Below are 23,659 nucleotides of genomic sequence, written 5' to 3'. Positions count from 1 at the left end.
AATAATAATAATGTTATTTTAATATTAATTTATCAGAAGTTATAAAAGTAGAAGATATGTTCCACGATTGAAAAAGAAAATTATTAAGTATTACTCTGCCAAGTCGGAGATTGGTATACCTTTCGTGTATTAATACATGTTTAGTTGTTGCCATTAGCTATCACTTTTATGCATTTTTCTTTTTCTTCTGTAAAAAGTGGAATCCGTCACCTTAGCAGTCTCACACGATCGATCTCACGACCATTGCTTTATGCATTTTTCACTCTATGGATTATTCTCTTTTCATGGGAAGTGATCAGTCATTATATTCACCAAAGGAATTAGTGAAAAATAATTCAAAGAGAAATGTTTCGAACCGATGCAATTATTGATCAGTTACTGAAAGGAATACAAGAAATCAACAGATTAAATGCAATATTCGTGTTTTACCCTTAATTTATCTGAGTGCAGAAAGCTAGCAATCCATGGATGAATACGCCACTTGAAATCTCTAACAGGAAGGAAACAAGAACAAGTTCCAGGGACATGTCAATTCATGAGCCCAAAGATATATGCAAAACCAAAGAAAATTAATATTGTTTTTAATTATGAGATAATTTCAAAGATCACTATCTCAAGAAGAAGTTATGATAATTCAGAAGCATAATTTACCATAAAAAGTATGACTGCTGCTTAATTATTATGAAAGAGTGCAGTTGGTCCGCATGCAGCTGTGCATAGTTTAGACGGTCAGATTTGCTATTTTTTATTATTAGCCAGATGATGGAAGCAAGATTGTCAAACAAAAGGCAAAGGATATATAAAGCTGGCTTCCAGTAGCATGTACTTTACGAACACAATCAAAAGACATCCTTCAACTAATATTTTGAGAAACAAGATTTGAAATTTAAGTTATCAACATTACCTGATCGACACTATATAGGATAGATTGTAAAATTAAACCTTGTCCCCGGGCATGGTTAATTAAGTTGGTTATTGTTGGATATTGAATCTTAAAGAATTAATATGGTTTTGTGACAAATCAGAGTGCCATCAATCGATGAAAGTCGAAATTGACTTCAAAATCGAAATCTACGTTTCGCGTAAATAGATTTATACTATTAATTTGTTCAAAACTAATTAAGGATGAATGAAAAATTAATTGTTCAAAATTAGTCTAGAATAACATTAATTGTTAATTAATGTTATAAAAGGAAGTGTATGAGGAATAATCCCACATCGATAAATTTCATGAGCTTCCTTTTCTTATTTATGCTGTTGTGTTAATGAAATTAACACAAAAGCCCATGTGCTCTCTTCTCAAGAACGAGCAGGTGCTCACACTTGCGAGCTCGCGGCCAGCCACGCGCGCAATAGGCGCTTTGTTGGCGCAGTTCAGACATATGCATCGTTCGCGAAGAGCTTAAATTTATGCTCCAGATGACGTGAGCTTAAATTTATGCTCCAGATGACGTGACAGTGCCTACGTGGCACTCAGGTGATGTGTCAAGTTCACATGTGACATAGCAGTGCCTATGTGACATTCGATAGGCAGGGAGAGATGACTGGACTACTGACTTAGTGAACGGATGACAACCGTTAGATTAAAGAGGTGTGATGGATCACATGTGACGCGATCTGGATCGTTGGATCGCGAAGAGTTGCATCTGACCGTTGATGATGTGACTTAATCTGAAGTGTCAGATCAAATGGATCATTGAATCCAGATCTAACGGTTGATAATAAAAGGAGATATGAAGGGTTACAACCCTCCAGATCTGACAGATGAGATTAAAAGGTGATTTGAAGGGTTACAACCCTCCAGATCTGACGAATAAGATTAAAGAGTGATTTGAAGGGTTACAACCCTTTATATTGAACGCCAAGATAAATCTTGCTAAAAAATCACAGTCATTCACCAAAGGGTATCCTACCTCTTCACTTTGAATAAATAGGTCCCTTCATATGCTAAAAATTCATCGAATCATTGAATCAACTCATCCAATAAATTATTTAATAAACATACATCTCATCTTGTGCATTCGGAGTCCAAAAAACCTACGAAAAAGTTCGTTGGTCTCGAAATTTGAAGTGCTACTATTTTGAGACGTTGTCTTTATATATTGGAAAACGAATTGCTTTTATCCATAAGCACTTTTAGCGGAGCAATATTAACCTTGACGATCTGATACTAGTTTGTATCCTCCCCGGCATCCACCGACAAACAGTTACTATGGGACAGACTTGCTAAAGTGGGAAGGGTTGAATCTCGACAAAACCGAGGAAATGTCCTTCCTCGTAGTGGCCAATTGTAACTTTTCGATTTATCTCCTTACAAATGGTTATGGAGTCAATCATGTGGGACCACTAAAAAATAAATCATTGCATTGGCAATGCATGAGCACCCCCAATGCACAGACCTTATCCTTCAATGGCAATTTCCCGTCTCCTTTCTGAGCCACTGTCGCGCCACACCATCAAGAGAGGTCGTCACCCCACGGCGCTTTTGAGAAGGGAGGAAGAGTGGGTGGTTGTGTGAGGTTGGCTCACTGAATTAACTACCACTGTGATGGCTAGTTGAGGTTTCCACTAAAGGCTAGCGCTGTCACAGTTAAGGAGGAACTATCTCCTTTGTAATCAAAGAGAGAGTTTAGTGAGTCTTCGGGACATAGTTAAGTTGGTTACGATAAAGTAAATTTATAGAAGAGGACAATGGTTCGAATCTTGACGAAGCCGAGATAATATCCTCTTCCGTCGTGGTCAACTATAGCTTCTTGATTTACCTCCTCACAGATAGTCATGGAGCTGACCGTGTGAGACCGTTAGGGTGGCAGATTTCACCTTTTATATAAAAAAAGAAAGTTAGAAAAAAAGAAAATACAAGAAAGAAAAGAAGCAAAAAAAAAAAAAGATGAGAAATAATAGAACGAAAAAGAAGGGAGAGGAAGAAAGACTTTGGATTCGATTTGATTTGAAGCTATATACAATGATTTGGGAAGGATAGTGCAGTAAGCAAATAGATAAAGAAGCAAGGAAATAACGAAAGCAAGGAAGAAGAAATGGGTTGTAGAAAAACAAAAGAGAAGGGAGAAGATATAGAAGAAGAGAGGAGGTTGTATGTAGATAGTAAGAGAGATAGACTTGTAAAAGGGATTCAAGTTGTTGGAAATGAAGAGAAGAAAAAAGAGGATTTATCAAGGCGAAAAAAGAAATAGAGAAAGAGGAGTTGAGGCTCATTGGAATCAAGGAATTAGTGATAAAAAAGGAGTAGAGAAGTGTATGTACCATGCTTTGCTTTAAAAGGGTAAGACAATGGTTGTTCACCCATAGTATAAGCTTCCTTCTTAATTTTAGGGTGCGTTTGGTTCAAGTTATCATATATAACCTTTGTTATGTAATTATCAGGTAATCACATAACCAAGATTATAGAGTATAAAACATAATCTAATATTGTTGTAGGATCTTGTATGCGCTAGAGGGGGTTGAATAGCGCGGTCGTCGCTTTTTGTTCGTTTGTTTTATCAAAGATACTAAACAGCGGAATTAAATAAAGATGCAGGGATACGTGGATTTTTACTTGGTTCCTAACCCACAGGGTTAGTACATCCAAGGCTTATGTATGGGAGGCGTCTGTCCACTAGTGGTCTCCTTTGCGAACATTCGTTCGGAGGCGGAGAACTCATCTTACAGTCCAATAAAGAATAACAATAAAGTAAAATAGTAAGACTAGAAATAAAAATCAAACACTTGTCGTTCCGATCTGGAAGTCTTGAGCGTCGTGCACTCCTCCAGGATCTTCCCCGGTTGCAAGCGGCTGATCCCGTTCGCGTTCAAAATCACCACTTGGATGGAGAGGATGCCTTGTATTCGATATACCTTGTTGTTCATGCTCGCCTCCTTTTATAGCCTCTTCCGGTCGACTGGAACCGCTCATCTGGTCGACTGGATAAGGATCTGATCCGATTCGATCTTCTTGATCTTATCCAAGGTGAATCTAATATTCAGGTCGACTAGAATCCACATTTAGGTCACCCAGACCATCTGGTCGCCTGGAATTATTATTCGGGTCGACTGGAACCAGTGGACTCAGGTTTGATCTGAGTTGACTTCGGACTTGGTTCAGCTGTCTTTGTTTGTTTCACCTCTGCTTTCTCCATTTTGCTTCCAGCTCCTGGTTCCTGTAAGACAAGCATACAAACAAATAAAACAACCTAAACTTTATCCTACAGGTCTAACTTCGGATTTCTTATGAAATCCTGGGTTAGTCTGACGCATATTGTTTCACTCCGGGAACGCGCTCTCACCCACTCCACTCGGGAGAAATTTTGCCAACAAGTCCTCCAGATTTGTTGGACTTCCCGCTTAGCCATGGTCCTCGGCCCCTAAGAATTCGCTGCTGAATCTCGGTCCTCTTGACCGTCCAAACTTCACCAAACCTTTGGTCCTCCTGATCGTACCTGCTTAGACTTTGGTCATGCTTCCCGATCCTCCGACACAGCATGGACTTGCACCTGGTGCACTTGACCTGCTAAGACTTCTGCCTGATCCTGCAAACCAGGACTTGCCTTTGCCTAGTGATGTGGGCATTTTGCTATGGGAAATTTTATTATTATTTACATTATTTCCCTTTATTAAATGTGTCACTTACACCCATCAAAATTATTTATTTATTTACCAAACCTCTTATTATCATTTTAAGTAGAATAGGGAGGTCCGGGTCGTCTCTCTCGAACTCAATGACAGGATGTTTATTCTAGACTTATGGTGCGGGATTCTGTTATTAACTTTATTCAGTCCAATTATTTACAGAATTCATTTATCAATAATGGAATCCTAGAATGTAGTTTATTAACATACAATCCTATTTACAATAATGTACATCAAGTTTCACACAATCACAAAGTATTCTCTAATCAACATAACAATCATGCATCATTCATACCATACACAACCACATCACATACATAAACGAATTGAATTTCATTTATTAATAAAAAGTCAATATACAATATGAAATCCCTTTTAATCAACATACATCAACATACAATCTACCCTAAATTCACATCATGCATTATAATACATATTCACACTACTCAAACAACAAACAATATACAACCTATAAATTATATCTACAACACTTTACTCATACATGAATCAATCACACACAAACTATTTACATGTGATCACAACCAAGACATATTACATAACCGGTTAAAAACTAAACACATTCAACTTCAAGTTAAACCCTGTAACATGAATTTTACAACTTAACAATAGGCCAACATAATCAACTTGTTCATGTTCAAACATCATAATAACAAAACCCATTCATGTCAAAAGTTTTACAACATACTAACTCAATTCTCAACACATTTGAATCAATAATAACTCGAGTTCAACAATTCAACAAGAAACAACCTACCCCTTTGATACAACAGTGTATTGTTCAACCAATCAACTACAATTCAACATAATCAAGCATACATAATCAAATCCAATTTCACCTTCCACATGCATCCACAGAATCACAATTCAGAAACAACCTTCAAGAACTGAACAACAAGAAACCAAAGAAAAATGGGGGTTAATCATGCATTCCATTCATTCACTCACCCTACATTTACAGCTCAGAACCTAAACAATCTCACAAGCAATTCATTGTATCAGTGGGTTGTCTGACAATAACTGAATAAATAACAAGATCAAAGAACAATGGGGGTTTGATTTATGGAAATTAACAACTAATACAACTGCAGAAGTAAACAACCAATGTTAAGGAGAATTAGGGTTAGGGTTTTCTTCCCTCAACAGTGCCGGCACCAAACTGTGGAGAAGAGAACAAGGGAGAAGAGGAAGATTGCGGTGAAGGTGGATGGGAGGGGATGGAAGGACTCCAATCAGTAAATGTTAAAATATAACCAATTTAACATTTACTATATTACTCTTAATTCAGTTTATTTTTAGAATAAATTAAATTAAATTAATAATATTAATATTAATAATATTGATAATGATAATATATGAAAAAATAAATATAATTTATTTATAATTTTTTAAATTTAAAATAAATTTATATATTATTAATAAAATAATTTATTAAAATAATTATTTTCATAAAATAATTCATTAAATTAATAAATATAATTAGTTAATTTTATTTTATTTTATTTAAAATAAATTTATATATATTTTGATAAAATAATTTATTAAAATAATTATTTTAATAAAATAATAAATTAAATTAATAAATATAATTCATTAATTTTATTTTTAAAATTTAAAATAAATTTATATATATTTTAATAAAATAATTTATTAAAATAATTATTTTAATAAAATAATTTATTAAATTAATAAATATAATTTACTAATTATATTTTTTAAAATTTAAATAAATTATCTCTTTTAAATTCATAAGTATTTAAATTAAAATTTATTGAATTGAGTACTCAGTTTCAATTAAATTTTACGGTATATTTCAATTAACTCAGTTTTAAAATCGAAAAGTAATCATAGAAATTTTTTTTGTTAACCTCTGAAATCGCAGAAAATTTTAAATTGTCAAGGTAATCACAACCTCTGAAATCCCAACCAAACGCCCCCTTAGAATCATCTGCATACCGAGGTTTTTCCTTGTTCTGTTGTATACTTGAATTGATTATAAAATTTATCTTGTAGCACATGATTGGATAGGAATTAGTGAGATCAAATGGAAACATTTTAGAAATTCTAAGAGACTAAAAGTAGCACTTATCACTTTTAAATTATATGTATCATGGTTGTTTGTATTTTAAATGAGTACAATATGAGATAATAGATCATTGAAACTATTTTATTGATAAGTGTTAATTGTTATATTGAAATTCGACTTGAAAATCCATGCTATTGATTTACTTTTCTTATGTAAAAAAGTGAAATCGAGACCATCGAAGAGGTAAATCGGGAAGCTGCAGTTGACCACAATAAAAGAGGATATTATCTCAACTTCGTCAAGATTCGAACCTTCGTCCTTTTCTGCAACTTTGCTTCGTTGTAACTAACTCAGTTATGCCCCGAGGGCAATGCTATTGATTCAGCATCTTAAGGTGGAGGCTATCATTGAACCGTCAATATATATAGGTTATAAATTATTATGTCCACACGGTATGTTATCATGGATATTGTTTGCCCCCGAGGCCTAACTGAGTTGGTTACCAAGGGTTCGAACTGAGTTGCGTCGTTTGCAGTTTCTTGATTTACCTCCTCACAGATGGTTGTGGAGCCGACCGTGTGGGGCCGCTAAGGTGGCGGATTCCACATTTTTTTTTTTTTTTTTTTGTAGAAAACGGATATTGTTGATGAGGAACTAATAACATTTGAGTCGTATGCTCTCTCACTATGGGCCAAAGTCACTAGGATTAAGCGTGACAATTCCGGACTCTGACTACCAAAGTTAATTGTGGTGATTGTCTAAACCTGAGATGATATTCAACAAATTAAATTGAAATTGTGTTATTGTTTATTAAGCCACTAGTTTGATTAGTATGGAATAATATATTTGAATATTTTTTATCGCTATTGTTGTTGAGTTCTTTATTTAAATTAATTTGCAAATTCAAATCCACATGATACAAGTAGTTTTGCATATGTATTATTACATATGTGCTACTTTGGCCTTATTAATGGTATACCCATTATGTAGCTTTTATAATTTTTTAATATATAAGAGGATGATTTAATTCAATAAAGTACCCATCCCTTGTGTTATGGTAAATCTATCTTTTTGGTACATTCATCACATAATGTGATTAATTGTGCTTTGACTCATTAATATTGTCATTAATGCTAGTAGATTTATATGCGTGTTCAAGTAGACGTATGGCACCTACTCATGCTCTATCTAGAGTGTGACAGATCTAATGTATCAGTGTAGAAGGAGTTTAGGATTGAATATTATTTCAGGTTGTTTAGTTAAATATAAGTGAAGTCGCAATAGCTAGATAAATAAATAGTGAACATGATATTTAACTAAATACTGATAATTTAATAAAAGATGAGTTGATTGCTCACTATGTAAAGTCGGTTATGTGGATCCTTCTACGCGATTAAATTATATTACATACTATATCATTTATATTTAAATAAATTTTAATTTATTTTATTGTTATTAACTAAGTCTTTTTTATCTTTATCTTCCTCTTCCTCATTTGATCTGCATATTTATCATAGTTTTACATCAACTAACTGAAGCATGTATTGGTCGCCTAAGTACATATTCATGTCATCTTAAACGTGTCTCTCGGAGTTTACCCTCAATAGGTGCAACCCTGATTTCTTTCTAATATTTTCATTTCTTGTCATGTCATCCTTATACGTCTGCACATCCACTTTAATATTCTCATCTCTGCAACTCTCATTTTCTGTTTATATGCTCAAATTATAACCCAACATTCAGCTCCATATAGCATAGCAAGTCTAATCATCATTTTGTAAAACTTTTTTTTAAGTTTTAAAGGTACTTTACAATCACACAGAACACCTGACTTTCTTATCCATTTCAACCATCTCGCTTGTATTATATATAAGACATCTCTCTTAATCCCTCCATCCTTTTGCAAAACTGATCCTAAGTACTTAAAACTTTTAGTTACAGATAACTCATCATCTTCTATCTTAACAATTATCTTATCACGTTTAATATTACTAAATTTAAATTCCATATATTTTGTCTTTATTCTACTAAGTCTAAAATATTTCACTTTTAGCGTTTCTCGTTAAAATTCGAGTTTAACATTTACTTTTTCACGTATTTCATCGAGCAACATAATATTATCTGCAAATAACATGCACTGCGATATCATAACTTGGATGTGTTTAATGAGTTTATTCATGACTAATGTAAAAAGATAGGAACTTAACATTGATCCTTAATGTAACCCTGTCTTTATGAAAAACGCTTCGGTTAATCTACCTGAAGTTTTTGCTCTTGTCATTACATCCTCATACATATCTTTAATTAGTTTAATATACATTATGTTAACATCTCTCTTTTCTAAAACTCTGTATATAATTTCCCTTAAAACTCTATTGTAAATTTTTTCTAGGTCAATGAATACCATATGTAAATCTTGCTTCTGTTTCCAATATTTTTCAATTAATTATCTGAGAAGATGTATAACTTCTATTATCGATCTTTCAAGTATAAATCTAAATTGATTTTCAATCATCATGGTCTCCTTCCTAAGTCTTTTTTCTATTATTCTTTCCTAGAGATTCATAGTATGACTTATTAGTTTAATACCCCTATAGTTTGTATAATTTTATACATCTTATTTATTCTTAAATAAGAAAACTAGAATACTTGTCCTCCATTGATCAAGTATTTTTTTTAAATTTTTAATATTAGGTTGAATAACTTTGTAAGTCATTTAATATTTTTTTCCCTATATATGTTCATGCTTCTATCGGAATATTATCTGGTTTAATTATTTTTCTATTTTGCATCCCATTTAAAATGTGTTCTATTTCTAAAGTTTGAATTCCACGATAAAAATTTAAATTTCTATACTCATTTGACCTACTTAAATTACCTAAGTTAAATTGGTCACTTAAACCATTATTAAAAAGTTGATGAACATATCTCTTTCATCACTCTTTTATTTCCTCATCATTTACTAATATTTTATTACATTCATCTTTAATACATCTTATTGAAATAAGATCTCTTGTCTTCCTATTTCTCGCTTTAGTTATTCTGTAAATATCTCTTTCTCCTTCTTTTGTATTTGATTTTCAATATAAGTATTCAAAAGTTTCATTCTTAACTTCATTCCCTGCTTTCTTGTCCTCTTTCTTAGCTACTGTATATTTTTTTAAGTTTTCCTCGTTCTTATAAGTATATAATACCTTATAAGTTGTTCATTTTTCCTTCACTTTCTCTTATATTTTCTCGTTTCACTACCAAAATTCTTTACTTGGTAGTGCACATTCCTTTGACTTACCGAGTACACTCTTGACTATTATTTTTAACTTTGATACTTCTTATCCCCTACCATATTCGAGTTGTTATATATTTCTCCTAATACTTATACTCATATCCTCTCCTTAAATATGTTTTGTTTTTCATCCTTTAACTTCCACTACTTAATTTTAGGTGTCATGTATATTTTCCTTCTATTAATATTATACTTGAGGCGTATATCCAACACTACTAATCTATGTTGGGTAATTAAATTTTCTCTAAGAATGACCTTATAATCTTTATAAATCTTTATATCCTTCTTCCTAACCATAAGAAAATCAATTTACAATTTATTATTCCCGTTTTTTTAACATGATCGAGTGTTCTTCTCTTTTCTTAAAACAGCGTATTAGCTAGTATAAAGTCATATGTTATCGCAAAATCCAAGATAATTTTCTTTCATTTCTTGTTCCAAACGTATTAGCTATTATTCCTTATTTTTTAGTTTTACATGTCTATTTAGATCTCCTCTAATTAACATCAGTTCAGTTGGCAGAATATTTTATAATACTTCATTTAAGTCGTCTTAAAATCAAATTTTAATGTGTTCAATGACAACCCTAGATTGGATATGTCACGAATAGGGTTGCAAATTGATTTAAATTATCGAAACCCCACAATTAATTCAAACAAATCAAGTATAGGGGCCTCGAGTCATGTTTTTCCAAGGTTAGTAGTAATTCGCCTAATTTGAGCTTGGATGTCGTATTTTTGGGTTTTCTCTAAAAATAGGGGGTTTTGGTATTTTTCAAATGAAAATGTAAATTAAAATCAGGGAAATGAATTAATGAAAACCAAATGCAATTGAAATCAAGTTATCTCCTAACCCAAATATGAAATGCAAGAATTTAGGGAATTTAAAAGCTAGACTAAGATAAGTAATTGAGTTTGAAGAAACTAACCTAGCACTGCAAAGAGAAAAGCAAAGATGCAAAAACAACCATTTTTTTTGGCACGGAACAGTGACTTTTTGGCACCAAACAGTAATGAGAAATCAGACAATGCAATGAACTCGAAACTAATAGCATGAGATTGAATCCAAAAACAACCAACCTAGCATTAGGAATTAACCTACGAAATCAATTTCGTAATCCTAGAATTGAGTAACAAAACCGAAAACAAAGTTCGGAAGCAACAGAATTTCAGAAACAGGCAAATGCAGTATCAGAAAATAGTAAACTCATCCTTCCCCCTTATCTTCCTTCGATTCTCCTCAAATCGGCGTCACTCGACTGTTGAATCCACAAGGAGCTTCAATTCGGTCTCTAGTGTAGTTTCCTTGCAGCCCAGATGCTGTTCAGCCCGAAGAAACCCGCTTCGGAAAGAAACAGAGCTGGCGCAGGGCTGTGAATTGGCAAAAAACTGGATTCCGAGCTTTAACGTTCCTCCGATTGACTTGCTGATGCTGTAGGATTGCTCGCCGAACCTTAGAGAACCCCTCCAATGGAACGCGGCGTCTGATTTTGCAGCTGATGGCCGGAGCACGAAGAAATTGGGATTGGCGCCGCCAGAAGAACCCCCGCCGTCAAGCCTCCTCCAGCTGCCGGATTTCACCCAAAGAACGGATTCGAACTCCTCTTGGATCAAGGATGGCGATGGAATTGATTCGGGTGGACAAGGACGCGCCTACACGTACGTCGCGCGGCAGAGCATTTCTTCTCGCGGGACGATGAACAGTGTCAGGCGGCACTGTTCACTTCTTGATTTTTGGCTTATATACCGGTTGATTAATTGAAAGATCTGGGCCCTTGATTTTGAATCCAGCGGTACAGACTTGATCTGAGCTCTAGGGTAGCTTAGGGCTTCCAAAAAATTTAGGGATCTTGATCAAACTTGATCTAGGTCATGTCCTCCATGTTGGCTTGATCATTTTAGGCAAATTGACTCGATTTGATCGCGATTGAGCTTGAACTTGATCCGATTTGAACCCTAAAATCAATTAAAACTCAATTAATACAAAAATTGCCATTAAATCATAAAAAATTATAATCAAGCTTCAGATTATACAATATAGAACAATTAAAATCAAATCGATTCATTTCATAATTTATTTTTATGTAAAAGCCCAAAATTGAATCGATTAAAATCATAAAAACCCTAAGTCATCATTCAACTAACCCTACTTAAGATGAATATATACTAATTATATAAATAATTTCTTTCGCCACAACTATAGAGCTATAATCCTATCCCTCTTTCTAACTACCACTTCATTCATCCTTGCCTTCTCTCCTATCCATAAAATATTAATTCTTCTCCTAATCATCGTATCTACTACTTCCGTTGCTTTATCCGTGAGTGTTTCTAGATTTCATGTTTTAAATCTTAGATGATTAAATTTTCTATAATATTTGTTTTTACCCAATCGATGGTGCGAGAACTCTTGCATATTTAACACTATATCCGAATTATCATGGAAATGTAACGGCCCTTGCCAAGACATTACAGTTGGACACTACAACGCATTCTTTATAGGGAACATTCTAGCATTAGCATAATAGTTTGATGGATCCATTCATTGAACATTGCTTGAAAGTCCACGCTAACTGACAATCTAACGCGCAACCCTCGCCCTTTTTCAACTAAGCTTGGAACCGACTTTGGTAAGTTTGAACAACATTACTAGTTAAATATGATATTTAAATATAATCATCAAACCTTATTCACTATAAAAATAGTTTATATCTCTGACCAAGATATTAGCATTTGTGTTTAAGGCATGGTGATTGTTTTGATCCTAGAAACGAGTGTAATTATTGTGTATGACCTTTTATGTATGTATATAACCTTCAATCTTAATTTGTATAAACTTGATAAGTCAATCTCTATGCGTATGATAATTATAAATGTTTTACTTGAATTATGTTAGTGTTTCAAACTATTAAGATCATAATTTGTATTAACTGATAGAGCCTAATGACATAAGAAGATCTACATAGTCAACCACATTTAGTAGGATAAAATCTTGATTATTATTGTAGTATCCACATCTTATTAATAAGATGTTGTTATAAAAGACCTTGATGTGGATAGTTGTCTTTTGATATAACTTGTTAGTTGATATTTTGAGTGTGAAATATTAACAATGGAGACTCTACGGTGGATTTCTAATACATATTAAAAGCCATAAAAAAAAATGATATCATTGTTAGATGAAGTTTGACTTTTGACTACATGTACAAGCATTAAGCTTTTAACTATGAAGTCTATCATGGTGTCAACTGTCATCCCCAAACTAAAGTAAGCTATTACATTTTACATCGACTATTGAAAAGTCATATCGCAATTAGTAAATCAATGAAGTTTGTTCAATAACTCAATCTTAATTATTTAACCATTAACATAAATACTTACTGACTGTTTATGAAGTTAGCATCACTTTAGAGTTGATCTTTTCATCCTTTTGCATAGTTGACAGAAAGTCCACATTATAAAAATGGCTTTCTGACCCATTGTAAATACTTATGCTGCTATACATATTCTTTCCTTCTTTGTGAGTATATATACTTTATAATAGATATAATAGATTAGGTGGGTTACATGCCTTATTTCAGAAAAAAAAATACCAAGAAACTTCCTCTCTCAAATTCCTTTTTAAGTTTTGGAGGAAAGTGAAAAAGAATATTACTTCTTCTTTATCTATCGAGCTAAATGTCTGGCATAAATACAAATTCATATAAATAAAATGTACTGTTAAAAGCGAATATAATACCTTGATGTTAATTTTCTAATTGAGTAATTCAAGTTCTACTGGAAAACTAAAGTTACAAATTAAAAGTTGCTATTCCACATTCTGCCACAATTTTCATCCTCTCTTTCAAGCAAATCACTTGTTATCAATGTTATGACCTTAGTCTATTATTAGTGCAAATGGAGCTTGCAGAGATTGATTAACTTGACAGAGTCAAGTTGTTTGAATGATTTGTACTCAATAGCTCAGAGGTCTGTAACATAACGAGATGAATTTTGAAGCAAGGCAAAAGAAGGAAAGGAGAAGGCTTAGTGAGTTTGGTGTATTCAAGGGGCCAAAGCTATGCACAACACAGATTGGTTGTTGGTTTAATAGCTTGATTGCTTGTACCAAGATAAACTTGGTAGGCTAAGGGAGGAGGGCACATTAGATTAAGCTTGGAGAATTTAGGGCATCTAAGGCATTGAAGGCTTGAAGTAAGGTGAACTCTAAGGCAGACTGAAGATGTTATATATTTAAAAAAATTAAAATGAGCTTAGTTATAAATTTTAAAATTTATTGGACCTTTATGCAAAAGGCAAATAAAGGGTGAACGTTTCTTTCCTCGTGACTTTTTCTCCTTTTTTTCCTTTAAAACCTGTCTAACCCTAAACCCAAATCTCCCCAAAACAATCTCCTCACACCACCGCCGCCGCTGTTCTTGCTCCCTGTCGTCGTCGCCACCACCGCCGCCGTCCTTACTCTTTGTCATCCCCGTCGTCACCGCTGTCCTTGCTCCTTGTCGTCGTCGTTGTCGCCGCACGTCGTCGCAACATTGTCAATATTTTATAGCATCAAGCGTAAGTGGATATTGCTTGATCTCTTTCGATTTCCTTTAGTTGGATCCTTTTTGCTTGACCTTTTGTTGATTCAAAACTCAACCACATCCAAGAATTTCTTAGCTCTGTTCGATTGCTAGTTTCGCAAAAAGTATATGATATAAATCAAGTATATGTGGTACATAAAATACTATCAATTTTATTTAGATTTCTATACATGAGAAGTAAAATTCATTTATTTTTGATTGTTCTTATTAAAAGGTTATTTCATTTACAAGTTATTGTATAAGTCACCATAAGGATACTTCCTTATGATAATACATAAACAAAAGAAATTCATTGTATTAACAAATATTAATAGATGACATGTTTCTTTTGTTATCCGTATGGTTAATTTTTATCATGCATGTTGCTTACCTTTTCTTATGGTATCTATGGTTTATTTTTCTAAGAATTAATAATGGAAAAAAAGGGATAATATGAGTTATGATGAAAAACTAATAAGGGATGAATATAATTAATAAATTATATTCCTATAGTTCTTATAACTGAAACAAATAATAAACTATATGAGAGAATTTTAGCTCGACGCTCATAGGAAGTATATGATTTCTCAACCAAGTAAATTGAGAAGTGAATATACCTCTCATGTCATGGAACTCCGTTCTAATTGTTATAAAAGATATGAAATTAATTATATCAGAGTAATGAGGGAAATAACTCTATAAATATAGAATTCTTTGCTCCGCAATTCGAAAGAGCTTTCGAATCTTTCTGCGTGTGCCTAAACTTCAAATAAATTGAGATAAAATTTTCCTCATAGGGTGGATTGCAGGTTGTTCGCCCTATTCTTATATGAGACATCTCACAAAATGGATTGCAGGTCGTCCATCCTATTTTCATGTGAGATATTTTTCGAGTGAATTGCGGGTCGTTCACATAAAATATGTATGTATAGATGCATACTTACGATGTAATTTCATTACAGGTGGATTGTAGGTCGTTCACTCTATTATACGATGCATCTCTTTCAAGTGGGTTGCAAGTCGCTCACTTTGATATTTTTTTCATTTATACGTGATGTGCTTATATTAGGGGGAAGGTAGGTTGTTCATCTTTACTTAAACAACACCTTCTAAACGAGTATATTGTATGTTGTTCATGATGTTGTGTTTTTGTATGGAAATTATTTATTTATATATTTTCCATTATTTATTTATTTGTCACTTACACCCATCAAAATTAATTATTTATTTATTACCAAACCCCTAACTATCGCTAAAGTAGTGTAGAGAGGTCCGGGTCATCTCTCTTGGACTCAATGACCGAAAGTTTTCCTAGACCTTTGGTGCATGGGTTTTATTTGTTATTGTTCTATTCATTCCTAATTATTTACAGACTTCATAAATCCTACAATTTACACTAACAAACAACAACCAACAATTATATTTACAATAGCCTACAACTTACAGAATTATTTATCACCATACAACAACACATAAATGCAACATACATAAATTACAACATACAAATATCTTTCATACAACATGTGTTCTACAAATTTTACAAATTACTCTACAAATACACATACATTAATCGAATACAACATGGATTTATCACACAACTATACATACATAGACAACAAACATACAACATGAATTTATCATGCAACATATACAAATTTACATTCTAAATTACACATCATGTGTTATACAATGACATGTCTACAACGTATATCTACAATCTCATACAACCACATCATACATGTGCACATGAATCCAACATCTTACAATCATAGAACCGGTTCCAATAAATAGAGCATTAGCAAAACTCCAAACAACTACAATTCCATTAAACTAACCATCATGCATGAGAACAACTATCACAATATAACAATGATGATTTGTTTATTCCATTCAATGTCAACATCCATACATGAAACAAAATTGAATTCCATCAAACTTCAAACCATTCATTAACACAAATGTCATTTACAATTAAAACACAACATTACAAAATCCTTCAAATGACTAACTCCATTAAAACATGTTATCCACAACATAATCAACAACATCATACCACAAAATCAATATTTTTCATACAAGCAAAACTATCACACTAACCAACTGACAATTCCTTTAGCCATACATCCATAACAAAATTAACAACATATTCAGCATAGATGAAATCTTTCGAAACTTAACACATTAGCATACCCATCAACATGGGTAACAGCTATCACCACCTAACAATTCAACCAAATCTATATTCCATTCATGCAACAACTGTACATTAACCACAACTCACAACCAATGCAGTGTATCAGTGGTGAACTAACAAGAACCGAACAACAATTTGGGGGTTTTGACAATTCAGCTATCTAACAACAAAGGAAAAGAAATGCTTAAACTAGGTTAGAACTAGAGTTAGGGTTAGGGTTTCCTTCCCTCAACCGCGCCGGCACCACTGAAGAAAGGGGTGAACAGAAGAAAGGAATGCGGAGGGTGGATTCCCTATTCAGCGCAGAGGGTAGCCAGCCACTGAAGAAGACTGTGCGCCGGTGGAGATGGACCTCGTCGGAGAAGTCACCCACGGCGAGACTCGAACAGAGGAGACGAAGGCGGGGTTGTTCCACTTCTGCCTTTCCTCCCTGCCGAAATCACGGACAGAGTTTCAAAACAAAGAATGGATGAAACCTTACCTTGCCTTTCTCTGGTGACGGTGGAGATGCGGGCGATCGGCGGTGTTCTGCTGAAGTCACAGACAAAAACCTGCGTGGACGCGCCGCTGAAATCACAGATGGCGGATCCAACTACCGATGCTTCTGTGGAGGTGGGTTGTCGGCGCTCATCGACTACCAAGCTGCCGGCGCCGTCGGAGCTGCTCGGGCAATCGGGGAAGAAGAGGAACGGGAGCTCGGCGGAGAAGATGAACAGTGACAAAAATCACGGATGAGAAATGCTTAGGTCGCAATCTCGAGCCCCCCTCAGCTGAACCGGCGTTTCGCCCTTTTAAACACTTGTGAACCGGCTGCCTGATTGAACCGGACCAAATCTGGTTTTGCAATTGAACCGGGACAAAATCATTGAATTGAACCGGATTTGTTGGGCTTGGGTTTTGGACCGAGTCTAACTTGGGCTCTGAATTAAATCCATTTGATTGAACCAGAAATTGATTTTAAACTCGATTGAGTCAATTTCAATTTCAATTCGATCCGACTCGAACCAGGTTTTATTTTCTTCGTAATTAAATTTCTTGCAAAAATAAAGTACAACCAATTAATCTCCATAAATACCATAAATTAATGAAAAATATAATAAACTCCAAAAATTCATCGAGATAAATAATCAGTCCAAAAATCATATTTATGATATGAAATATAATCAACAATTGCCCAATCTAATCCTAATTTACCCGATAAAAATACCAGTTATCAGTTCACCCACTCTAAATCATATTGAGTTGTCGAATAACATAAGAAAATAATGAAAATTTATGATATTAATTAAGAAGGAAATAAAAAACAAATGACATGGAAAAAAAGATAAATGATAAATGATGTTATTGCCTCTTTAATACTATTTTTCATACACGTTTATCGTATCTCCACTTTGCACTTTGTGCTCAATCTTTCAAGTAGGTTGCAGGTCGCTCACTTTGATATTTTTTTTCATTTATAAGTGATGTGTTTATATTAGGGGGAAGGTAGGTTGTTCATTTTTACTTAAACAACACCTTCTAGACGAGTATATTGTATGCTGTTCACTCACTCTAAATCATATTGAGTTGTCAAATAACATAAGAAAATAATGGAAATTTATGATATTAATTAAGAAGGAAATAAAAGACAAATGACATGGAAAAAAAAGATAAATGATAAATGATGTTATTGCCTCTTTAATACTATTTTTCATGCACGTCTATTGTATCTCCACTTTGCACTTTGTGCTCATTCTTCATTTTCTTTGACGTCAGGTTAATTGCTGAGATATATATATAACACTAATGGAATTATTCCAGAGGTATGCATATAGTCAGGTTATTTAGTTTTACTCTATATTTTGTTCTGATATTGTTACAGTTCACGCGCGATGAGCGAAGCTAACATCGCAGCCTAGTTCGTGCGAGGCATGACAGAAGATAGACCTAATAGGTGAGTGGTGAAAGAGGGCATGGTGAAAACTTTGAGACTTAGTACATTCGAGAGAGCGATGGCTTGATACGAGGTGAACTTGAGGGCAACAAAGAGCATTGACAAGGTTGAAGACCTAAAGACAAGATAGCTATGAGAGATTGCAAGTGAAATGTAATCTTGATTTTTGTCTTTAAGAGGTATCATCATGGGATAATGTGTTTAACTAGATAGTGAGCTTGATCCCATAACTCTGTGAAGGTATACAATGCGATAAACCGAGTGAAAAAGGTTTTTTTGAGTAATTTTCAATGATAGAAGGTGAGCCTTAGTCAATTGTTCAGCCAACTTAGGAGTCAATTAACAAGCTTCGAAGAATGTAATATTTGTATTTGAGAATGTCGATTGAAAGGATCCAATCAACTTGAAGCATAAGCAGTCATTAGGCAAAATTCCCAATCAACTGCTCAATTAGTCATTAGCTACACAAGTAGTGTTTTGCTTGAGCAGTCAATTTGAGGCTTCCCACTCGACTACAGGCAGACAAAATAGTCATTGGAGGACTTTCTATAAAAGCTCTTCAAGAGCTTTGGCTAGCATGGTTCCACGAAAATAAACTTAAAACTCCTAAACTCCTCCATACAAGTGTCTACACTACTCAAAGGTCTTAAAGGGCTTGGACAAGATTGAAGGCATCAACTCAAGCTTTTGGTAATTTCTTTTGCTTATGTTACATGTCATCATTTATATTTAAGAGGAGGGTTGTATTGTAAACACAACTCAGGAGGAATTGTAAGAGGATTATCTCATTACTTCTCATGAAGGGACTCGATTATTGGAATCTTTATCGAGTCTCGTTGACGAGTTATATGTCCTGGATTAGGAGCGGGATCTGGTTTTTATTTGTATTCTTATATTTCCACTGCATATTTGACATGAACAACCATACACACAAGCATCTCATGTGATATTGACAAGTTTGATTGTCTGTGTATCTTGCAAGAAAGTTTTAATTTATAGGCTCCATCTATTCACCCTTCCCTTCTTGCCAATGAGCACCACATGCATACACAATCCTACACACGAGAGAGAGCAGCTAGCCTTTTGAAGGCTAATTGTAGTTTCAGTCAAAGACCAATTGTAGCTAGCTAAGGAGCTCTATCCTTTGTAACAAAAGAAAGAGCAAAAATTGTGGAAAAGAAAAAATAGAGAGACGAGGATGAGCTCAATAGAAGGGAAAGTAAAAAAAAATGAAGAAAAGAGAAAAATGGAGAAGAATAAAAAATTAGAAGGAAGAAAATAGGAAGAATATGAAGAAAGGGAGAAGGAGAGATTGTTGGTTGTGGGATTTACTTAGAAGTTATAGGCAGCAATTCTTATCTACAAGGTAAGAGCTGAAATATTGAAAATAAGCTTGAAATAACTAGTGTTAAGGTGGAGGCTATCATCTAACCCAATAGTCCCATTCAAAGTATTTGCTCTTTATCCAGATTTAAATCACCAGAGTTCAGTATTATAATTAGAGCTAGCCCTTTACACTAAGGATAATTATGGTTGTATTGTAACCCTAAGACAATATTCAACTGATTAAATTCAAATTGAGTTATGGTTTATTATGCCACGTTTGATTTGTGTGAAATAATATAGTTGAATAGATGAGTGTGATGTATCTGAATAAAGTACTGACCCCTTGTGCTATGCTATAATTTATCTTATGATATATTCATTATATAATTTGACTAAGCGTGCTTCAACCTATATATTCATATTGTTACTACTGTTTTATATATCTATATGTTGCTCATGTAGGGTATATTGGTGTTTGCTCATGCAACTATCTCAAAGGGTGACAAGTAGATAACCCCATTCCCTCTTAAGAGTTGTTAAAAGCCTTGTTCCCTCCCACATGGCAAAATTTCTACTCATTGTCCTGCCTTTTTCGTCATCATCATCACAATCAGCATTTCATCTGACAATCAATATTGACATTTTCAATTTTAGGAGCTCCATGATACAAGGACAAAAATTGTAACAAATTGCATAGCAAATACAGATAAGGGGGAAACTTCTTTTATCATTTTGATAATATTAGTAATCAATGCATTTCATAATCAAATTTTATACTAACATTCATTTCATATTTGAAGCATGAAGTGGCCATTTGTTCATCTATGCTTGAAGTAATTCAATTAGTAAAGAATGTCATTCATTAATCAATATCCATCTTTCCATAGAAGATCAAACTAACAGAATAAATAAGCAAAGCATCATTTTCAAGAAAAAAACTTATAGAACAATTGAATAAGGCACTCACAACAGATTTATTGTTTGAACAAGATAAAACTCGACTTACAGAAGTAGATTTAAATGACTCAATAAGCTGCATGCCCAAATATCTGGCTCTGGCTCTAGGCCTGCACGCTGACATCAAAAAGCCATTAGAGTTGGAATCAGAAACTATTTGCATGAACTAAAACATAGCAAGTATACCAGAATTATGAATCTGCAAATGAAGATTAAGGGAAGAACCGATCAGCCAGTTCTATGGTGACTGAATAACCTCTGTATCATTGCTCTTCTTAGTACAAATCGAAGTCATGCAGACGAAATGCACCAACTAATCAAGAAACATAGAAGATTTGCTACTACGTACTCTCACTGGCTAAACATTGCATGTTTCATTCTGTTTGATCATTAGATCAGATCTAGCTTGAGGTCCTCTAGAACCATTTTCACTCGCGCGAATTGTCGTTGGCAGAGAAGGCCTGCTGCTGCTGCTGCTGCTGCTGGCGGTTGTGAAATTGCTCACTCTCACCGGAACCAGCTGCACCCCTTACATGCCCAATTTGCGAGTAGAAATGGTTCAAGGTCTGTGGGTTGAGCGCTCCAACATGCCCCTCCTGGGAGAGGCCGAGCTCTAACCCGGGCACCTGCTGCCCATGCGCAGTTAGCATCGATACAAAGCTCATGGTGCTCATGTCATTGCCAGGCAAGTCCAGGCCATGCATCTCCGATTTCTGTATGAATCCGCACATCGAACCATTGCTGCTGGTCGCAGTCCCAACTCTGGAACTTGACTCCGCTGCCACTGCTGGCCCGGAGTGGAACAGTCCGGATTCGAGGACACCGGGAGGCAGCAGCAGCCCTGGGAGGGGCCGGGCAAAGTTAGCAGACCCCAGCAAGGTCCAAGGGGCGGACGCAGCTCCCTGTCCTGACTCATCGAGCTTGGAGTGGATGCTTGTAACGGCGGCGGCGGCAGGGCAGGAGATAGAACCGGCGGAGGCCGGGATCGTACCTGTGCCGGTGGCAGCGATGATGGAGGGCTCCGCCTGCTGGAGGAGCCACTGTATAGTCTCCCCGTCGGACTTGTGCCCTAATTCTCTGGTAAGCTGGAAGATCCGGGCAGCGCAGAGCGCGGGCATCCGAACCCTTCTCCCCCGGCCCTCGACCTTGATGTGCCGGTCCTTGTTGGAGCTCCGCTTCGGCGCAAGTTGCTTCCTTCGCCCATCCTCCTCCGCCGCCACCGTTGCGGAAGGCAAAAGATCCCTGCTTTCTGATACATCCGTTCTCGGATCTCCCTCATGCATCGGGGGCAGGCCCAGGGCCTGCTGGAACTTGATGACCTCCTCATGCCGCTCCGATGACTCCATGCCAACACGGATAGAGAAGAAGGGAAAAGCTGAGACCTCGAAGGCGAGAAGAAATCCCCAGAGAATAAGGAAGCTGACACCAAACAATCAAACACAGATCAAGATTAAAAAAAAAAATCCCAGCTTTCCAGGTTCCTGCTCCGCCCTCTCCTTCCTCCTCTCCGCCTTCTTCCTCTTCTCTACTTGACAGCCAACAGCGCTGCGCTGCAAGCGATAGGCTTTAATAGGGATTTGGATGCACGCATTCCGTGCAGCTGCAGCCGGCAGAGAAAAGGAAAGTCCATAAATGATAACCAAAGAAGGGGAATAGAATAGTTTCTGTGTTCGGCAATGGAGTTTTGGAAATCAAGATCGCGATTCGCAGAGATTTAGAGTCTGCCTTAAATTCACGACTGTCCTTTCTTTCTGTGGGAGTACGTGTTCATCTTGTTAGGTCGGAGCACGAGACCACAAACTGGTTGCCATCTGACTCCGCTCCTGAAGCTGACAAAGTACAAAACAAAAAAGGCTCGTCCTTTTCGCCACTCGCCACTCGCCGCTCGCCGTCGCCATTGCTAAGGCCAAGGCCATCCATCATGACCCTCAGCAGGCAGCTTTTCCTTCACTGGCAAGGCAAATCCCTAATTATACATGCTTTATAATCTCAAAAATCCCTAATTATTATTATGTGTCTTTAAATATACAGATAATATTTAAAATATAATAATCTAAATTTATCCATAATTAAAAATTAAAATTGATATCTTTAATTTAAAAAGACTAACACGTTCAATACATTTCAAATGAAATTATTGGAATGAAAGTATTTTTTATAATTTAATTATATAGACATGTAACATAATTAATTTTAAATCTCTAATATATATATCTATATAATTAAATTATAAAAAAATACTATATATGAATTGATTTCAATTCTAAGTAATTAATAGATTCTTATTTATAATATTATATTTTTTGACATATTAAGTAATGATAAAAATTAGATAGTAACAAATATTTTTGATATATTAGAGATATAATAAAATAAATAACCGAGAATATTAATATATAAGATGAAATTCATTCTTTCTTAACCAAGCCAAATGAATAACTCGAAATTTGGATAATTAGAGTGCTCAGTTTATGATTAGATCATAAATATATTATTCATTAGAAAATCAATATGATTTAAGGAAATTAAAGAGGTTAGAGGAAATTAATTATTAGCTTTGGTTATGAATTATATGGAGAATCTATTTATATGTAATGACTATATCAGTGATTATTCATTATTTTTGAATAATTTTATATCTATAATTTTAAGAGTGCAATTCTAAATTTCTAATGGAGTAACTTTGAAATTAATGATGTTGACATAATAATTAAAAAGTTTAATTTACTATCAAT

At 34.8% G+C, this 23,659-nt stretch overlaps 1 protein-coding gene across 3 annotated transcripts; it reads right to left on the bottom strand.

Moving 5' to 3' along the window:
- Nucleotides 1–17,608: 17,608 nt before the first annotated feature.
- LOC141825020 (transcription factor TCP20-like) lies at nucleotides 17,609–22,590 on the bottom strand. 3 transcript variants are annotated; one of them, XM_074712383.1, is made up of 3 exons: nucleotides 21,111–22,590; nucleotides 20,974–21,041; nucleotides 17,609–17,742 (listed from the first exon to the last, which is right to left on the bottom strand). In XM_074712383.1, the coding sequence occupies exon 1, from the start codon at nucleotides 22,268–22,270 to the stop codon at nucleotides 21,353–21,355; it is 918 nt and encodes a 305-aa protein (XP_074568484.1). In that variant the 5' UTR covers nucleotides 22,271–22,590; the 3' UTR covers nucleotides 17,609–17,742; nucleotides 20,974–21,041; nucleotides 21,111–21,352. The 3 variants fall into 3 exon arrangements, with proteins under 3 accessions (XP_074568484.1, XP_074568483.1, XP_074568485.1); XM_074712382.1 differs by lacking the exon at nucleotides 17,609–17,742 and having other exon boundaries at nucleotides 20,932–21,041; XM_074712384.1 differs by lacking the exon at nucleotides 17,609–17,742 and having other exon boundaries at nucleotides 20,932–21,034.
- Between the last annotated feature and the right edge of the window lie 1,069 nt (nucleotides 22,591–23,659).

The sequence above is a fragment of the Curcuma longa genome, chromosome 3, assembly GCF_044706935.1.
Source record: "Curcuma longa cultivar G26 ecotype Majalengka, Jawa Barat chromosome 3, ITB_CL_G26_1.1, whole genome shotgun sequence".
Lineage (NCBI taxonomy): Eukaryota > Viridiplantae > Streptophyta > Magnoliopsida > Zingiberales > Zingiberaceae > Curcuma > Curcuma longa.
This window is presented reverse-complemented; position numbering and strand designations above follow the sequence as displayed.